Here is a 21,520-nt window from a genome sequence, read left to right as displayed (position 1 = left end):
TAACGAAAGCGACTATGAATCGGATGCGGTACGTAAATTTTTCGATTTGAATCGTTGGAAATTAAAAAATAAATAATAATAAATCACACAAAACTGGGCAATTGAACCATGGTTCAATTGTACAAAACTGGGCGACTGGACCATGGTTCAATCGCACAAAACTGGGCGGCTGAACCATGGTCCAATCGCCCAGTTTTGTGCGACTGAACCATGGTTCAGTCACTCATTTTTGTGCGATTTTTTTTTTTAATTTACGTATTTTTATTTTAATTATTATTATGATTGTTGTTGTTGTTTTAGTTATTGTTATTTTTTTATTATTGTTATTATTATTATTATTATTGTTGTTGTTGTTGTTGTTGTTGTTGTTGTTGTTGTTGTCATTATTATTATTATTATTGTAGTCTTTATTATTATTATAATTATTTTTATTAATTTTTTTAGTATTAGTATTGTTATTAATTTTTATTATAATTATTATTTATATTTACGTCATTAGTGTAATTAATTTATATTATTTATATTTTAAATTTGCAGGAGTTTGAAAACTTTGGAGACAACGTAGACTACTCCGGTAGCAAGAGAAAATTCCCGATGCAACCAACTTTTCTAGAATTTCATCATTCATACTTCATATCTCCATAATGACTACTTATAATACAACTCATGAGTTGAACCAAATACTCGAAAATTTCATTATTTCTTGATAATACATAATTCAAATCTACTAATTTGTTAAATCATGTCATCATTCAAACCACCATCATAATTTTTATTTATAATAACAACACACATGAGAATAAGTCTCATAACAAGCTAAACAAACTATATATTTATCTATGCACATGCAATGATAATCATTATACATGAATATGTAATATGCACCTATCCCGTATCTACCCAAACTCTCACGAATAACTTCTAACTTCAAGCAATTTCTCAACGAATTTGAGGACACAAAGCGTCGAAAATAGGGATCATTGGCTCTGGTAACCACCTGTAACACCCCTGGGTTTCCGACCCCTTAACGAAACCAAAACCGTAAAGGACGGGAGGAAATTCAGGTGTTACATAAAAGAAAAGGAAAGAAAATCTAGGTAAACGTTAAATATTAACTTTTAAAAAGGTGAGTGGAAATTTCGGCAGCATCTCTTCTAAAAATCAAACATGTGGTAGGGCAATTAGCACAATAAAACATTAAACTAATCTAAGGCATCATTGCCTTTTAAAATCTCACACCACGGCGGAATGATTCGTCACCGGCTTCTCAAATCAACATGCCAAGCATGGATCGTGGTTCCAGTGTCGACGTTTGCGTTTTAGAAAGACTTAACTCCTTAAAACCATACAGAGTTATAAACTACGCAGCGGAAATACAAATATACGAGGGAAGACACAAGGCCTCATAAAAAACATATACAACCAAGGTTTACAAAAGATAACCAAAGCTACAAAATCGAAAGATAGCGATACGACACAGGTTATGCTCCACCCTCATCACTCTCCCCCAATGCAATGCAATGCAAAAGAAGCTCCAGTACCTGCTACGCCTGTCTATGATCCTCCTGCTGTTCAACATTAAACCAAAGGCCAATGTGTCATAGCAGGACAATCATAGAAGGTCATCAACAATCAAACATAAACACAAACACGTACACGTCAGTAACTAGCATCAAATATAATAAGGCCAACTACTAGATAACATTATATTATAAAACAAAATAAGATGATTTCATAAGACGCAAGCACAGATAGTAACCGTTTATCGGCCACTTATACTTCTTAATTTCATTACGTGCTTTCCAACCCGGACCATGTGTTCTTGGGTAGAATGCAGGTCTTCACGCTCCTCTTTTCAAACATAAACTCTTGCAACCCACGTATAGTTCGACTCGACCAAGGCATTAACAGAATACCTAACACATGACCTTATAGAGCTTGTCTATCTTAAGGTAAGTGTGATCATAGTCTGTAATACCCTTGAGATAACTTAACTTAGGCACACTTCTCACTAGTATAAACTATTCTATCAATAAGTAGATGTTCTATCAATGAGTAAATATTCTATCAAAGAGTAAACATTCTATCAATGTAAGCTTTCTATCAAAGAATGAACCTTCTATCATTAAATAACTTTCGATCAACGAATAAACTTTCTGTCACTGAATAACTTTATATCAGTGGATCTTTTCTCTACTTCCTGGCATAGTGACACGGCCAAGGGCGTTATCGGCCTCCCGGCGCCCATTGGCAAAGTATGAGCTCATGCCCCCTCCAGCTGACCCTCTCGGGTCCTACCTTCGGGAAAAACTAACACACTGGGGTACTAAACCAGTGAAGAGGCCACCATATTGGGGTTTACAAGGCCCGCATGGTAACACCTCGGTCAAGGGGAGTTATCGGCCTCCCGGCGCCCAATGACCCAAGCATGCTCATACCCCCCTTACGGTGGTCCCGTCGAACCTCACCTAGGGGACTAATAAAACAACCGGACATAATCCAGTTGACTCACGCCAGCTAATCGTAATCTAGTACCTTATCAGATGGGAATAACTTCCACTCTCAACTATTAATAAGCGCCCTGGGATAGCAGCGCGCCAAAACCCACTGAGCCACTCAATAGAATAGGAAATTCACCTATAACGGAGTCATTCTAACTCCAATTAAGGCATAATCTAATTCTTAAATAAATAAGGGGGTGGTTCCCGCCTTCTATTAACACTCTCATTCTCTAAACTATTCTAAGCGCAAGGATTTCATAGTCGATAGCTCTTCATATAAAGTGTACTCACTAGTACTTCATAGTTTCGATACAATGCATACTATCAAAATAAACAATAATGTCTTAAAGAAAATTGCATATAAGGGTTAGTTACTGCGTATACGTACCTGTAAGCGTCACTGCACGATCAAAAGTCACAAAATCACCCGACTAAGGCTCTACTTTTCTCTTACAAAATGGGCACCTATATAAGTTATGAGTAGAACTAATAAGTTCCCGTAACTACTTTGCCATACCAAACTAAATACCAAAGTAAGCGCTATCACCCATTCGACATGAGTTTCCAATTACTCTAGCACGCACACAACTCATTCAATACAAGTCAAAACCATTAACTCAACACAACATAAGTCTTTCCATCAATTTAAAGTAGAAGGATTGTGTGAATCATTCCTTTACATCAACCAATTTGAGTTATATCGATCCACGTTACTTAAGATAACATATCAATTCACACTTAAATCTTGTAATGTTAATGTAGTGCTAATATGACGACAATGACGAATCTTAAGTTTATCACATCGCAATATCATCTATAATATTCTTCAAGGTTAGGAAGAATTATAATCAAGACTTTATAACAAGTAACTTCAATAATTCTCAACAAGTTGACACTATGTTCATAGCCTTACTAATATTATTTACTTATAATTTCGATACCCTAACAAGAGTACTTGTAATCAACATTAAGGCTTCCTTTTACTTATTTGGTGAGGGAGTTGGTAAAAAAAAAATAGTTGCAATTCATTTTAGGTGTTTATTTTGAATTATTTCCTTGATTTTTTGGGTGCTATCTAATTTCATTGATATCCAAAAATTGAATGTAATGAAAATGTTTGAATGATGTAGGAAATTGAGTTGATTGTGACAATGAAAGAATTGGTGAAAAAATTAAGCATTTGAGATGACATAGAAAAAGGTAAGAGTATTAAGTTGAATTTAATTTTTGTGATGAATAAATTGAATAGGGATTTTGGTTGATTTAGATTTGCTCTTGGCCATTTGAATGCATTGTTTTTGATAACTGTGATTGTTCAACGAAAGATTTGTATGATATTTTCCTTAAACCTCGCCATTCTCATTAATGGACAATATATAATCAGAAGACCCTATAATTACGCCTAATACTAAGCAGAATATAAACAGTAGCCTATGACTAGCCTAAAGAATAGGAAACCAAGTTGACTATCCTAAAATAGTACAAGATACAAATAAAATCATTTACATATATTTAACACACCCCCGCAGTCGAAGCGGGAGGTTCTCGGACACTGAGACTGTCCCGAAAATCTTGAAACAAAAGACGGGGTAAGCCTTTGGTGAAAATATCCGCGATTTGATATCGGGAAGGAACATGTAAAACACGAACTTGACCACGAGCAACCTTTTCACGTACAAAATGAATATCCATTTCAATATGCTTAGTACGTTGGTGTTGAACCGGATTACCTGATAAATATATGGCACTGATATTGTCACAATAAACAAGAGTAGCCTTTTTAATCGGACAATGCAATTCTAACAACAAATTTTCGTAACCAACATGATTCGGATACTACATTTGCCACACCACGATACTCGGCTTCAGAACTTGATCGGGACAAAGTAGGTTGTCTCTTGGAAGACCATGACACCAAATTATCACCCAAAAATACACAATACCCCGAAGTAGAACATCGTGTATCCGGACAACCACCCCAATCAGCATCAATATAAGAAACTATTGAAGAAACAGAAGATGCATAAAGGTGGAGGCCATGATTAAGTGCACCTTGAATATACCGGATAATTCTCTTAAGAGCTTGCATATGATCTTGCCTTGGATCATGCATATGTAAACACACTTGTTGAACCGCATAAGAAATATCCGGAAGGGTAAAAGTAAGATACTGAAGAGCCCTGGCAAGACTTCTATATAAAGTAGGATCCTTAAAAGGAGCACTAGAATTAGCACTAACCTTTTCTTTTGTGTCTACCGGGGTAGGAGATGACTTGCAAGAAGACATTCCGGCCCTCTCAATGATTTGCTCGGCATACTTACGTTGAGAAAGGAACATACCACCCTTATTCCGAGAAACAGCAATGCCTAGAAAATAGTTCAAAGGACCAAGGTCTTTCATAGCAAATTCCGTTCTAAGAAGACGCATAATAGACAAACGGAGAGCATTAGAAGAAGCAGTGAGAATGATATCATCAACATACAATAAGATATAAGCAACATCCGAACCCTTGCGATATATGAATAATGAGTTATCACAAGTACTATTAGTGAAACCAAGAGAAATGACATAATCTGCAAATCGCTTATACCAAGTACGTGGAGCCTGCTTAAGTCCATATAAAGACTTACGCAAAAGACATACATAATCCGGATGACTTTTATCTCGATACCCCAATGGTTGATGCATATAAACTGTTTCTTGTAGCTCACCATGAAGAAAAGCATTTTTCACATCTAATTGTCGAATTGGCCATGCTTTTGAGAGAGAAAGACTAAGAACAGTACGAATTGTAGCCGGTTTAACTACCGGGCTAAACGTTTCTCCACAATCAATACCTACCTGTTGAGTTTTTCCATCACCTACAAGACAGGCTTTATGCCTCTCAAACACACCGTTAGATTTGACTTTATGAGTAAAAATCCACATAGACTTAATTACATTAATATTAGGTGGACGGGGTACCAACTCCCACGTCTTATTTTTAATAAGAGCATCATATTCATCGTCCATGGCCATTTTCCAATTTGGATCACGTAGAGCTGCAATCGGATTTCGAGGTAATGGTGACCTCTCAACTGCAGTATGCATGGAATATTTTTTATTGGGCTTAAAAATTCCATGTTGACTACGAGTCACAACTCTAGGTTGTTGGATAGAAATATTAGGAGAAGGAGTTTGTGTTTGAGCTGTTGGAATGTGAACAGATTGTGTTTGGATTGTAGGAAGAGTAGAAGAGTGTGTTTGGGCTGAATTTCGAGTGTCTGGGCCTGTACAAGAGTGTGGCCCAGCAGCGGAGGAGTGAGGGAAAAAATTGTTATACTCTTGTGGAGAATCGGGCTGCTGTAGAGGAGATTGAGAGTGGGCCTGCGGAGTTGAGACCTGTGCAGGGATAGGCACATTTTCATGATTGGGTTGAGCAGAAGAGTTAGATTGAAGATGATGAATGACGTATGATGAAATACCATCATCAAGTAAATCATATGTGTGGGGTTTTGGTGTATGTGTTTTTGCAAAAGGAAAAATATGCTCATCAAAAATAACATTACGACAAATAATTAGTTTACAAGATGACATATCATAACACTTATATCCACGATGGTTAGTTGGATATCCAAGGAAAACACAAGGGGTGGACCTAGGTTGCACCTTATTAATAGTAGTGGATGGAAAGAGAGGGTAACATAAACACCCAAAAACCCGAAGATGATTAAAAGAAGGAACCCTTCGATACAGAATCTCAAGAGGTGACTTATTGTCTAACAATTTACTTGGGAGAATATTAAGAAGATATGTTGCCATTTGTAGTGAGTGATGCCAAAAAGAAGGTGGAAGAGAAGCATGGGCAAGAAGAGTTCGGGAAATATTATTAATAGTTCGAATTTTTCGTTCGGCTTTTCCATTTTGAGGTGAAGTGTGAGGGCAAGATAGACGAAAAGACATGCCATGGGTTTTACAAAATTCCCAAAAAGGATTATTATCATATTCTCGACCATTATCACTTTGCACATTCTTTATATTACGCTCAAATTGTGTTAAAATATGGGCTTTAAAGGACAAGAAAATATCATACACATCGGATTTATGACCTATAGGAAAAGTCCATAAATAATTTGAGAAGTCATCAAGAAATAAAACATAATATTTATGACCTGAAGAGCTTAAAACGGGAGAACTCCAAAGATCACTATGCAAAATATCAAATGGCATTGTAGTATTTGAAGATGAAGAAACAAAAGGCAGTTTAATATGTTTCCCAAGTACACATGAGCCACAAACACTTGAACTAGAAAATTTATTACAATCAATGTTATTATTTTTCCTAAGCACATCTAAGATAGAAGACCCTGGATGACCCAAACGATCATGCCAAAGCTGAGGAGAGATGACTGCAAAAACTGAAGGGGTAGCTTTTTGTAGAAAGTTGATGAAAAAGGATAAAGGTCACCACGACTATTACACCTCATTATTGGTCTCCCCGTCCGATAATCCTTCACAGAAAAACCAAAGGGATCAAACTCAACAGACATAGAATTATCTTTAGTAAATTTTCTAACAGATATGAGATTTTTGATGAGTTTAGGGGCATGAAGAACATTATTAAGGGAGAGGGAATGGCATGGAGATGAAACATTTGTGTGACCGTAACCAAGAATTAGAATACGATGACCATTACCAACAATGATATTATTATTAGAATGATTGCTCAAATTAAAATAAGACGAGAGACTACCCGAAGAAGAGGTCATGTGGGATGTAGCACCGGTATCCATGTACCATGACGGGTCGGGTTGTTGAAGAGACATAGTGTGCATAGCCGCAGCGATATCTGTAGGAGCATACGAACTGGGTTGAGATGGAGCTACTGCTTGTTGCATATAAGCTTGTTGAGGTCTTGGGCCCAACAAACCAGATTGGTTTTGAGGAGGAGCATTGGACCTGGCCCAACCTTGAGTTGGGAATGGACAAGGAGGAATGGGCCACCCTTGACCATACCAACCCCAAGGAAAAACGTATTGCTGTTGTTGCTTTGTAGAGGAAGGCTGCCCTCCATACCCACCAGAGTTCTGTCCTCCTTTGCCACCGCTAAAGTCACGGCCACCACCATGGCCGCCGTAATAGTTGTTTTTTCGGCCATTGTTGCGGCGTCCACCACCAGATTTTTGGGTACCTTGTTTGCCCTTATTACGACCCGATTTATCAGAGGAAATCGGATTATCATCAGATGAACCCCCCACCATAGCTGATTCGATGGCTGCTTCTTTTGACAAACCGGCCTCTTCAAGGACTAGCATAGACCTAGCCTTATAGAAGGGGGGAAGAGGATTGCTTTGTCGGATTACCGTACCCACACCACGGTACGGCTTTGTGAGACCACCCACCAATTGCAAAACCATTCAATTGTCAGACACGGGTGCTCCAACGTTTTTCAATTGATCCGCAAGGGACTTGAGACGTTGACAATATGCAGATGCATTAGGAAAATGCTCCATAGAAACACTGGTGAAATCTTGTTCAAGAGCTACGGCACGGGAATGTTGATTATCTTGAAATATATCAGACAATCTATCCCAAGCCTCCATAGCTGTGGAATCAGGCTCGATGATGGTTTGCAATAAGTCATTAGAGATGGTGGAATATATCCACGATAGAACTGTGGCATCCAAGGTTAACCATAGTTCCTTTTCATCATCCGTAGAGGGAGGAGGGACCGTGTCCTTATCGGTTGTCGGAGGAGGAATAATATGATGAAGAACCTTGTGAGACCTTGAGTGAATCTTAAAGAGTTCCGCCCATGTAGAGTATTGGACGTTCTCCATTTCAAGCATAATGGGAACGTGATTGTTGATGTTTGAAAAGGCAAGAGCCGGATGAAAAGAAGACTTGTTAGCGGCCATGGAGAATGGACAGAAGTTGAAGAAAGAAAGACAAGAAGAAGATGGACAAGGAACAAAACTAGAGCAAGCGGAAGTTAGTGAAGGAAAGCTCTAGGCCTGATACCATGAAAGATTTGTATGATATTTTCCTTAAACCTCGCCATTCTCATTGATGGACAATATATAATCAGAAGACCCTATAATTACGCCTAATACTAAGCAGAATATAAACAGTAGCCTATGACTAGCCTAAAGAATAGGAAACCAAGTTGACTATCCTAAAATAGTACAAGATACAAATAAAATCATTTACATATATTTAACATTCAAGAATCGTGTTTAAAGACGAATCATAGTTAAATAATATTGAATCGCATTGACCATACAACAGTAAAATGATTTCTACCTTGGTGCACTTGGGGTGTTGTCGTGCTGGATGTATGTAGATTTATCATGCAAGAAGAGATTGTTTTCTTTAGTGGACCGTTTTACACTATTCTGGTAATAACTTATAACCCAAGACCAAAGAACCTTCATTTTAGCAGAGTCAAGAATGTGCGTGTACAGTGGGAGCATTGCTTCAATGAGATTGATGTATTATGTGATTATTGCTATTGTTTGTCGTTGTTACTGACTTTTGTGCTTTAACTAAACTTAAAAGTATAATTTTACAGTGATGTTAAAGTCTTAATCCATAAAAACATTGTCGCATCTTATGACTTATGCCAAAATTTGAAGTACAAATATATTTGTGTCAAAGACTTTATTGGAGTTTCATGTTAAGCATATAGTAGCTATCTTGATATCTTCACTCGTGGACAGTGATGAGATCACCGAGGATGACATCGAGATGTACTCTGTAGTGTTGGAGAAGCCAGCTGAGACTTTCTCGAATGCGAGCAGAGTGTTTCGCAGCAGCTTGCCTCAAGGTTTGTGACTTCTGTATTGCATTTGGGTTAATTAAGTTGCTTCCCCTTCTGAATCTAATTAGCTTGTAGATTATTTGTTCTTTGTGTAACTCATAATATCTATGATTTCGGTATGATTTCTTATGAAATGTATACTTTGCTGATGCTATAATAATCAATATATCATCATTGTTGCATTGATTGTCATCAAATTTTCAATATTGATTTTTATTTTAGTAAATATTTTAAATAAAATTGGTCGAGTTTGGCTAAAAGTTAGAATTTAGATTTTGCATATATTTAATTGTAAAGACAGTTGTGCACTGTTTTTTTTTTATTTGCTAAAATGTCTTGCAATGACAAAATATTTTTCGAAGAAAGTTAACATAAAGCCATAAACGAGAGGAATTAAAGTATATTTATTTATTTAACATAAATCTACAAAATTGAGGAATTTTAACTATTTGATTAGGAATTTGACAATGGTTCGATTGTTTTAAAACTTTTTTACTTTGATTAATAATAGAATCAAAAGCTATATCATCATTATTCTTGCATTGTAAATTTAACACTGTTTTATTGACAATATTTCATTCGTACGCAACGGTCCATATCTTTGGCTTTTTAAGGGTAAGTTCGTTTTATGTTATGATTTTCGCTCAGGGCCTCGAAAATCTCCGAGACGGCCCTGATGAGAACTTACAAGTGAGTCTACGAGAAGAGGGGCTGATTTGAGCTTCCAAATTGTTGTCTTTAATGAGGTCATCTACTATTTTTAGCTTGGCATTTACTACTGAGACCACCTTGTTATTGGCAAAATTTTGAGAAACTGTGGTTGTTTTGTAGTTTGTAAGTGAGCTAATTAATTTTGATGTTACTTTTTGTTGTGATGTATTTGCATTGTTTAATCTCTGCTTCATTGCTGATTCACAACGAACTTCGACCAACGATCATGAAGCAAGCAACATTCTTCTCTTTCTATTTTTTGTAATTTGCTTGCTAGACGATTGTTTTTTCAAGAACTCAAAGCAGAACGACAATCAAATGTCTGAATTGGTTTTATGATCATTTATTTTGATTGAGTCATGCTAAGGCATACATTAATACTTTTTCATTGATTAAGTAGTTGATTTACCATGGTATTATAGCATTTATATTTAAATTGGTTGGTTTCTTTAACAACCTAGCTAAGCTTTATGACTGTACATATATGTTCACTATAAAGCCTTCAAAACGTTTTCAGGTCTTGTTTTGATGTTACTGCCCATTATTACCTAACATCTTCTGTCTTTTTATCCTTTACACCTCTGCAACATATTAACGTTATAATATTTTTCATTTTTATTCTTAATAATAAAAATATATAAAATAACATCATGATATCCAATAGTGTTACTTGGGGGACCGCGTGCTACTAAAAAGAATAGCAAAATAATAAACAAATATTGTCCAACATTACTCAAAAACAAATTGCAATTTTAATGCTTCCTTATAAAAGAAAAAAGAAGAGCTAGCAAAATTAAGAAATTTTATTTTTGTTATAATAGAAGAGAGGGAGAAAATAAAATAAATTTATCTCTCTTATAGAAGAACGAAGTGAGAAGAGCTACTTCTTACTAGTAGATAATAATTAAATTCCTGGAGTTTCAACTTTTTTTCCATAAAAAATCGATTCAGATTTATGACAGTTCGGTTAAAAATCAATTTAAGTTTACAAAAGCTCGACTTAATATTGATTCGAGTTAAATCGGTTTAGCTGGATCGTGTTCGATTTCGTGCATAATTCGAGTTAGCTATAAATTAGCTCGGTCACTATAAAGTTCGGGTAATCTTAGTTAATAGTTTTATGTCGAATATAAGAAACGGTGACAGTTCGATTTCAATTTTCTATGTTTCGATTATTAATGGGTTTGATAAACTAAAAAAACATACTTTTAGATTGGATAATATTTTGTTTCGGTTTAAATTTTCAAATCGGATCACATCTTAACAGCTCTAGATCCAATTTTGCTTGTTTTGGGAGAATATAATGACTAGTTTAAGGGCATTTGGATCATGCGCGCCGTTTCTGCAATGATTTCATTCGGCTTTAACATCCACTCAAGGCATTCACTCTTCATTTGATACTCTTTACATTATTACTCTCACAATTCCATCAAATTTGCTTCTATAGATAATTAATAATTAAAATAAAAATAGGTAAAAGAAGAAATAATAAAAATGTATGGATTAAATAAAAAGCATATTTAAAATGTATGGATAAGAATTAAGAAATAAATGAGTTGAGGTCAAAATTAAAAATATAAGTGAAATTGGTAGGATAAATTAAAACGGTAAGTGAATTTCATGGAACAAAGTGAATGCAAATATACTACTTTCTCGATTTCTTAAAGTTTTCATTTGTTATTTTGAGTGTTTTATTTGTTGTTTTCATAAAGAATCTTTCTATTTATATCAAAAATTTTGGAAAAAATATCCTTATTTATCTCATTTTAATATTTTAATAATGCTTATAATTCCACATATCTTCCATTAACTTCATTTTAACATTTTTAATATTTCTTATGTTCGCAATTTGTTTTCCAATAGTTTTATAAGAATATATTTTTTATTAATTATGGTCTTAATGTTTTTTCCGTTAATTTTATTTTAATATTTTTTAAATATTTAGAGTCTCTATTTTTCTCTATCATATATATTATTCAGTAAAATAATATATCAATTATCTAAATATTATATCTTTCTTAATTCTTGTAAATATTTCTTGTGGTACTTTATTGAGAAACAAAGGGGTATTTATAATCATATATCACTCCTATTACTCAAACACGTACTTTCCAACTTACCTTCTTTTCCAGCCTTCCACTCTTGTAATTCTCTTCTTTTTCTTTCTACTTTTAACTCCTTTCACTCACATCGACAATCTCCTTTTCTTCTTAAATCTTACAGCCTAGCCTAGTAGTACTTGATAATTCATATAATCATATATCACTATAATAAATTTAATTTTTTGCCACACTAATTTAGTGGTATTAAAAAAATGTCACTAATTTATATTTTTAATATAATAATTATTAATTTTTATTTAAAGTTTCACCATAAAGTGATTTAGCTACAATTTATTTGGTCTTTAGTGACATACGTAATTGTTATTATAGTCTATAGTGAAATTTGTGAGAAATGTTACTAAATCCTATGTCGCAAAAAACTTTAGTGTATGCTGCTAAAAGGATCTAATAAATGCCACTAAATCTTCTATATATAATTATACTACTAGCAATTTGAAAAAGCGACATTAAAATTAAATGTCGTTAAATATATCTCACTAAAAACAAATTATATTATATTGATAAAATTGTTGTGATTAGTTTTTATTAAGTAATTATCGGACCAAAAATGATAAATGAATAAATTGAAAATTTAAAACACATCTTTTCCGTTCTAAATTATTTGCAACATAAAATATAATACACTATTCATTTATTATTCTTACTTTGTGATTAATTTTTAATCTATAAGTTAAAACATGGGCAAACGGGATTCTTGTTTCATTCGTCTATTTGCACAGATTATTAAAATTAAATTTTAGAATTATTAAAATTAGAGATATTAATAATTGAATTAGCATTGATCTGTGTGAAAAGTCAAACGTTATAAATACTTTTATTTTAGAATGACGTAATTACAACAACAATTAAGGAGATTAATATAGTAAAATATTTTGACTTAATCATTTCTATTATAGGATGAAAATAAGATAAAAAGATTATGTACATAATCAACCCAATATAGAAATTGTAGATTACTATTGCGCCTTTTAGAGCTAATAATTTGATTGAATTATTTACAAAGGTACTTAAATGATTAAACTAATTACATAATAATTATTAATAAAACAAAGTCTCATTAATTTAATACTTATACTGAATGATTTAACTCCTATGGATAATAAAAGTATGCATTTGGCGGCAAAAAATTCTAATGAATGATTTAATAAAAATGATAATAAGTGTTTATTCTCATAATTACAATTGTTTAATGTGATTTAATATTTGATTTAATTAAAATAACAAATTTGTGTATTACACAGATGCTTAAATTTAAATTAGTAATTGATAACTAAAATTTTTCACGTGTGCATAAATTAGACAAATAAATCCAAATTGATAAAAACTTCTAATGCACACATTCCAGAGAAAAAAAATTTAAACACATCCATTGCTTCTGTATAGAGTGAACCCTCTAATTTGACCCTTGCCCTGCATTCAAGTCTGATCTGAATGCACTTGGAAGTAATAGTTGCGCAGTGGAAACATACTGCCCCAAAAATTGGCTGTGGAAAATGCCAAATCTACTTATTATTAGAAGTTTTTTTTGGATTATATGTTAAACCTAAGTTACTCGACTCTTCATTGTGCTTTACGTACCCGTGTACGATCTTTGATCCTCGAATATTGGTACGACACTTAGATACATTTTTTTAGATGTAAAATTAAATATTTAGACGTATTCAACACTTAGACACGTACAAGTATTCAATATTTGTATTTAAGTCCAATTAACATAGGAGGGTAGACTAAAGGGAACAAAGGGTCTAGTGAGATTCAATTTTAGAACGTTATCTTAAAAATGCAGTACTTCTCCAATTGAAAAAAATCTGAATATTTCAAATATACTTAGTTACTCCCTCTTATTCAATTTATTAGTCTCATTTACTTTTTTCACATTTGTCGAGACAACATTTTAATTCTTAATATCTCTAATTACGTTAAATTAAAAATTATGAAAATTTGATATTAATAATCTTTACATTGAAACGAATTAAATAAAATTTCACTAACTATGTTTTAAATTATTGATATAAAAATAAAATACATATTAAGAGTGATAGGTGAATAATAAGTAAATTTAACTAATAAAAAGAATACGAGGAAGTATTAATTAGTACAATTATAAAATATTGTAGAAGAAAGTAGAGTGATTTGATGGTGTGCAGTGTGCACTGCCCTGCTTGGATTTAAGTGGTTTGAAGAGTATTCATAAAACGCCTCCATACCCAACTGTTTAATTTGTCTTATTTCAAGGTTATGCAACTGCAACTGCTCTTGTAAATCAAAACAATAATAAAATACAGAATATCTTGTAGAGTAATAATCAATAATTTTAAATTTTTAGTTAGTTTTATTGTGGACTCCTTTTATTCATGGTCACATATCTTTGTTGAGTTTATTTTTATTAAGGGTATGTTGAGGAAAAAAAAAGTTAAATGAAAATTAAATTGGAGACTTTATGTATCTATGAAAAGTAAATTTTGCTCAAACTAAAATACTAAAATCTAATTCTCATATATTGATATCTTTTAAAATATGATATATGAAGATAAAAATTAAAATAATAACATGCTAGTAATAATTAATTTATTAATGAATAAAAAATCATAAAAAAATGTAATGAAAGAAGGTGACACTATATTAAACTAAAATAAATGATGATTAGTAGATAATAGAAGTAGTTGGAAATTGAAATTTCAATTTCCAACAATGTGGCTTTCACATTTGCTAAAAATATCACGCAACCATTAAATTGGAGGACGTTGTTGAAGTAACCGGTGTTAATCCACAATTGAGTTTTAGAATTTGAGATAAAGAGAAGAGGGTATTAGCATTTTTAGTTTAATTAGTTGTAAACTTCATTTGAACTTGTATGTGAATTATCTTTTATCTTTTCTATTTATGTTTTACGCTCCTAACTTTTATCTTTTCTATTTATGTTTTACACTCTTTAATAGGAGCGCAACAAAAATTTTAGAAATTCTATTTATTTTTGCGATATCTTTTAAAATAGGACCTTTTATTATATCAAAACATAAAAAAAATTCCATTTCAAAAAAACTAATTCAAGACAAAATGTATTGTAATATTATATTCTAAAATTACTTTAAATATAAAAAAAGTTTACAAATAAATCACTTAAAAAGTGTTGCTCAGATTAATACCATTTAATATTTGAGGCTCCTTATTTTTGGGGCCGTAAGCGATCGGCTATCCCGACTATGCTTAGAAACGGCCTTGGTGGGAAAGGCATCTAGTGAAAATTGTGTTCATTCAGGTCATCAGGTTGATTTTGGTTAGATTTTTCGGGTCGGTTCAAAAGCGGGTTTTGTATCCATATTGATTTTTACATAATTATTAATCTAATTTTTTTGTCATGTCAAATCGAATTCAGTTACAAAGACGAATAAATATGGGATTATTAGTTTTTTTTAACATCTCTATCAGAAAACATGTCTAAAATTAAATTTTTGATTCTCATACTTATGTATAATCTCAAAGTTTCTCAACCATTACTTTAAGTAATGAATACAAGAAAAAGAAATTCAGGCGACAAATGTTTAATCTCCATTACTATGAATAACAAAAAGTAAATTAAGATGATTTTTTGTGTTTACCGTATTATTTATAAATATTTAGGATGGTCCTTTAGGATATGTAGAACAAATTATTAATTGCCAAAATCATGAGGAAATTAAGAAGTTCAAAACTATTTGAAGATACTTTTTACTAAGAGTTTTATGATGGTTGAAACTAATCTTAAAAATATCAATTGATTGTAAACTTTCAAAGAGAAAATCACAGAAGCCAAAGGATACATTGTACATTTGTACTAACTGGTGATACATCATTTAGAAAAAGAATATCTTTACAAATAACTTTTTACAGAATCTAATACTTTTGTTAGATCGTTTATATCTAGAGTTATATGTAATTAAAAACTATAAAAAATTAATATTATGAAATTATGCGACGAATTGATATTTAAAATAAGATTTCATATGACCATATTCTATTTCGTATAATAGCTTTAATATATAAAAATTTAATATATAAAGGCTTGCATAGACCCAATTGCCTATTAGATGGCTAATACTTGCACTAAAAAAAGTTGATCCACAAACTAAATATTTGGTCTACGATTAAACAGTAAAAAATTTCTGATTGAATTTCCAACTGCTTTATGTTAGTTAGAATTTCCAACTAATAGTAAATTAATACTTTATTAATACGGCTAATAAAACACTAAATACTATACTAATATAACTAATAATGCACGAATAATATACTAATATTACAATATATAAAACGACTAATTTCCTACTAAAATGAAATACTAACTAAATTTATTACAATAGTTTAAAATAGCCCGAATTTAGTTGATATAGGCCTCTACAGACTGATTTCTAACAATTTTGGATAGTCGGTTGAGGGGATTTTTTGATAGTGTTGTATGGTGGTTATGTGTATTGAGACCTTTTAGATGACTTCTTAGTCCATGAAGGTGAGCAAATATCTATTGAGGAAGTGCAGACTTAGTAAGGTTTAGCTGATGTAACCCTCATAGGCTGGGCCTTGCCGATTACAATAACAAAAACAATATCATTCATTATTAAGGCATTTCGATTGTAATTTTTTTTTTTTTTTTTTTCCGATTTTCCTAAGACTTAGTAAGGTCAAATTTGAATAATGTTATCCTTGGTAAAAGGACATCCAAACTAACTGCTTTGATTTTCTAAACAAGGACTACCACTTCCATGCATATATTGATATATAGTACAAAATGTAATTAAAACGTTGCCCTACCCAAAGCTCAAGTTTGAAGATATACAAGAACCAAAGCAAAATAGAAATATTCTACACTAAAATAGGCCAAAACATCTAAAAACCCCTATAGATAACAACAAAACAAGGCAATATAGCCTTGGGGTTAAAAACATACAACTCATCCAAATTTGAATAAACTCCACTCGCTCCAGCGACCGAGTCATACTCTTCTGACGACCCGCCTCCTTCAAGACTCTTCCTGACTCGACCCGCAATAACCCGACAAACCAACATTGCCCTATTCTCATTCTCCTCCATGCCAACCTCAGCCTGATCATGGGCCCGCCCACTAGATGCAGTGGTCAATATACCTTTTCCAGTAGGCCCACCATCAACAACCTTAAACCCATTTTTAATAATGCTACAAACATTACAATTTGGTATAGAATTACATAGGTTTGATGAGCCATTTAGGCCTAAAGAACACTTAAATGTTGTACAATGAAACCTTAAAAGCTCATTTCCATCAGCAATGCACCTAGGATGCTTTTTAGGTAGCCTTGAAGCTTTAAACTTAATTGAATCTCTATAGTCCTCAAATTTGCTTACAGTTTTCTGGGTGTTTTGCACTTTCAGAATTCTGTCAATTTTGCATACTGGACTTTGCTTCTTTAACCAGCTTGATTGGAATATGATCTCTACTATGTTCTTACTTGTATCTTCTGGACCGAGCTCAGATACTGCACCAAAACATTTTTTTTGATCTTTTTTGTCATTATAAAGTGTGCTAAAAGGTATGCAAATGGTCTAAAGTGAACTCTTCCATTTATTGATATGTAGGAAATGAGTTTATAAAGTGACAACATTCTATACTTCAATATCAAGGTTAAAATCAAAATTATAGTTCATGACTTTTGTAGCTCCGCTTTCTAGCTTTTTTTTATTATGAGCTACTCTTGCAAGAAATCGGTAAGACAACTTCAAAATAAAGAGTAATTATATTAGTTGAGCTATTCACTTCATTCATATATAGAGAGCGTCTCATAGTGAAGCGTGTCGCACAAAAATTTGTGTTTTATAAACTGAATCTAAATAAGACAAGCTAAAGTCTATTTAACTTCTAATTAACAACAGCGAAGCTAGACCGTTTTAAACCTTTTTGAGGCGTTATAATCTTAACAATTTAGACACACGATAATAAAATCACAACTTTAATATATTTATTTCAAAATATTTAAATAAATGCAAAAAAACTCAGTAATTGATTATGTTAATATATTATATAAGCTAATATCAAGTTTAAGATGAAATTAACAGAGGAGGAACAACTCGTAGTTTAAAATCACTTTCATCATCCGAATGAGTTTCGTTTAGAAGCAGAATATGAAAAGAGTGGAAAAAAAGGCAGACCAATAACGTTATCACAAAAAATTTGTTATAAACTAACTAATCAGTTGGTTTCCTGAGAGACCGTTTCTTCAAAAGAAGTTTTTCAAGCTCAACCATTAAAACTAAATTAAACTAATCAAGCTCAACCATTAAAACTAAATTAAACTAAAAGATGATAATAGGCCGACCAAAACTAAATTAGACCGTCTCTCACGAGAATTTGTGCTAATTAAATATGAGCTAAGTAGAAATCATTAAAGCAATAAATAAACCAATTAAATCTGAGCAGAATGTAGATTATAATTAAGAGAAAACAAAGAGATAAAGAAAGAAATTAAGAATACCAGCATGCCTAACAGCTTGATGAAGCTCCAAATTCTCAGGTTTCATGAAAATTTCACCACAATGAGAGCAAGAGCAAATAGTAGCTCTAAGAGAAGGGTCTCTTGTGAAAGACAAAACAGGATCAACCACCATTCTGCACTCATAACACCCTGAAAGTCTTCTAAATGGAATCCCTTTAATCGAATAGTTAGCACTACTATTAGTGTTAGAAGAACATGATTTCTGTAAAATCTCATTACTGGTATTACTATTGTTACTAAGCTCACTCAATACACTAGATTTAATAGACCTATTTGACTCTTCATGGCTGCTGCTACTAGAAGATGTAGCAATGGCAGGTCTCCTAATTTTTCTTTGGTGGGTTTCAGGGGAGGAAAGTTCAGGTCTTTGCATAACTTTTGTGTTGTTGCAAAGTGACCCAGAACATCTCATTTTCTTGTTCTTTGATTTGATGTTATTGTTATCTTCTATAATTGATAGGTTTGTGGGTTGTTTTTGTTGTTTGTTTTTTGTTGGTTGTTGTTGAGATTGTTGTTGTACTTCCATGTGTTTGCAAGTTAGGATGTTTTTCATTACTACCCATGAAGACGAAGACGAAGACGAAGACGAAGATGAAGATGAAGATGAAGATGGTTGTTGTTGTTGTTGTTGTTTTTCTCTTTGTGGGGGTTGACTTCTTCTTGTTTTGTGGATTTCTTTGGTAGGGTTTCTTGGATTAATGGTAGCTTTGGCCATGGTTAGAAGAGGAAAAGAGATAGAGTTGTTTGTTATCTATATGAAGGGTAATTAGGCTCACATGGGATGCTTTTAGAGCACAAATACTGAAAAGAAAGTAGTAGATGAATTCAGTTAAAGAAGGGGGGGTTCCCTTTGCTTTTTGTGAATTTATGGTTCATTGGGTTTGAGATTGGGAGTTTGTTATTATTATTTTTAGGCCAACTTTCATGCTACTCCCTAGTACTAGTCCCCTATGGACTATTTCTTTTATTAGGATTTTTTTTAGTGAATCATAAGGACCGTTACAAGGAAGGGTTAAGTGGAATTTAATTTCAGTAGAAAAAAAACAATATTTGCTCTAATGGAAATAAAAAAAAATACTCATTTTTTAGGATTAGTACTTAAGCAATAAGCTTGGCTTGGCTTGGAGTATTAAGTAAAATACTTAATTTTCAAAATGCATGTCCATCATTGAACTTCTACAATTGGTAAAATGATAAAATATATAGGTTGAAATCACATAATTCATAAAATGTGCTCATTCAGTTACTAGGAAAACACTTAGTTAATTCGTGGGTAAATTACCCCTACTAGTATATACAAATTAAATGTATTTGTTACTAATATATACAAATATAGCTAAGCTTCAATTATTACAGTGAGAAAAGAATAACGAGGGAGAATAGAAGAAATTCTGCTACACTAAATCAAATTCTCACTACTTGATGTTAATGATGAGTGATTTTTGTTTATAGTAGTGAAACATATAATGTTAAGAATTGGGTCAAATCTTAGTGTTTAAACAGCAACCAATAAACATAAACAATCAAAATGATAAACCAATTAGTAATACCAAAAAAGTGACTTAGCACAACTCAAATTATTAGGTTATTTGAATTTGTGGGTTTCATTTTAATAAATCTTACGAGATCTTAGTTTTCTTTTTTTTTAATGCCTACTAACACTGTGTTTAGATAGAGAAATTAAAGAAAAAAAAGGAAAAAGATTCGGATAAATAGAGATTTCTTATTTAAATAAGTAAAAGGAAGAAAAGGGATTTTCAGATGAGAGGTTTGAAGAGAAAACATAAATAAATTTGTTAAAAATACAATATCTTCTAAAGTGAAAAAATTTAGAAAGAAATATTCATTTATTTTTCTTTTCACTTTCTTTCCATTCTAAACAAATAAGGTGTATTCTTACTCCTTACCCGAGTTCTTTCTTTCCCTTCCTTCTTTCTCTCATATTTACTATCAAAAAATGGTATAAAAGCTTATTTGTGCAATAAGATGCCTACCAATTAATAGGTTTGTACATTTTGTTCGTGCAATAAGATCCCTACAATTTGATTTTTTAATTTTGCTATCCAAAAATGGTCTGACTTGGGGGATTTTGATACAATACATATTTACACACTTTCTATCCCAATTTTATGCTTCATTTTTAGATCATTCCATGTTAATTAAGTGTTTTCCACACAATTTTACACCCATTTGAGAGTTTGGTGCTCTCAGTGGTTTTTAAACTTGTGGATCTAAAAAAAATGAGAAATTGTAAAAGATTGAACCATGAAACCTTTTTACAAACAATTAATTTATCCCACATGGCATCTCCAATTTAGTAGAAGTGTTATAAATGAACTTAATATTGTATTATATAAAACAAAATTTAATTCAAAACTTTATACCTGAATTAAATTTATACTTGATAATTTTCATTTTTATTGATGAACACTTTGAATTTTCAATTACATTAAAATTTATTACCCAAGATTTATCAGCATCAAATTATTGCCAATTTTTGTTGATGTACCACCAACTACTTCCTCTGTTCTCTAATGTTCTTCGCATTTGGAATATTTTACCTTAAGGAGAGATAAATTTAATTAATGTTTTTGATATATATTTAAAAGATAAAATATTTCCATGTCAGATCTCGTTAGATTCGTCTTAATATATATATATATCTTTTTATTATGTATTTTTCATAATTTTTTTTATTATGTATATTTAAAACTATTTAGGTTTAAATTTTACATTAAAATAAAAAAAGAAACGAAGAGAAGTATCAAGTAAGGAATGAGTTAGGTTAGGTGAGCAAGTGCGATGTGATTTTGTTTTGAATGAATTTTATGTTTATAGCCGAAGTGACAAATGACAATATATTCCTGTTTGTCGCTTCATGT

General features: G+C 32.2%; 1 protein-coding gene across 1 annotated transcript; it reads right to left on the bottom strand.

Moving 5' to 3' along the window:
• Positions 1–16,385: 16,385 nt before the first annotated feature.
• On the bottom strand, positions 16,386–19,510 carry LOC130811513 (uncharacterized). Its single transcript, XM_057677837.1, has 2 exons — positions 18,618–19,510; positions 16,386–17,624 (listed from the first exon to the last, which is right to left on the bottom strand). Exons 1-2 carry the CDS (start codon positions 19,351–19,353, stop codon positions 16,999–17,001), a joined length of 1,362 nt encoding a protein of 453 aa, XP_057533820.1. The 5' UTR covers positions 19,354–19,510; the 3' UTR covers positions 16,386–16,998.
• Between the last annotated feature and the right edge of the window lie 2,010 nt (positions 19,511–21,520).

The sequence above is a fragment of the Amaranthus tricolor genome, chromosome 4 (genome assembly GCF_026212465.1).
Source record: "Amaranthus tricolor cultivar Red isolate AtriRed21 chromosome 4, ASM2621246v1, whole genome shotgun sequence".
In the NCBI taxonomy this organism is placed as follows: domain Eukaryota; kingdom Viridiplantae; phylum Streptophyta; class Magnoliopsida; order Caryophyllales; family Amaranthaceae; genus Amaranthus; species Amaranthus tricolor.
Note: the sequence above shows the minus strand (reverse complement) of the source record. Positions and strands in the feature narration are given on the sequence as shown.

Bases quoted from the DNA above. Each gene is read 5' to 3' on its own strand.
- LOC130811513 (XM_057677837.1), bottom strand. From the start codon at position 19,353: ATGGCCAAAGCTACCATTAATCCAAGAAACCCTACCAAAGAAATCCAC. The intron at 17,625-18,617 runs GTATTCTTAATT...GTTTTGGTGCAG, and splicing joins TCAAGCTGTTAGGCATGCTG to TATCTGAGCTCGGTCCAGAA.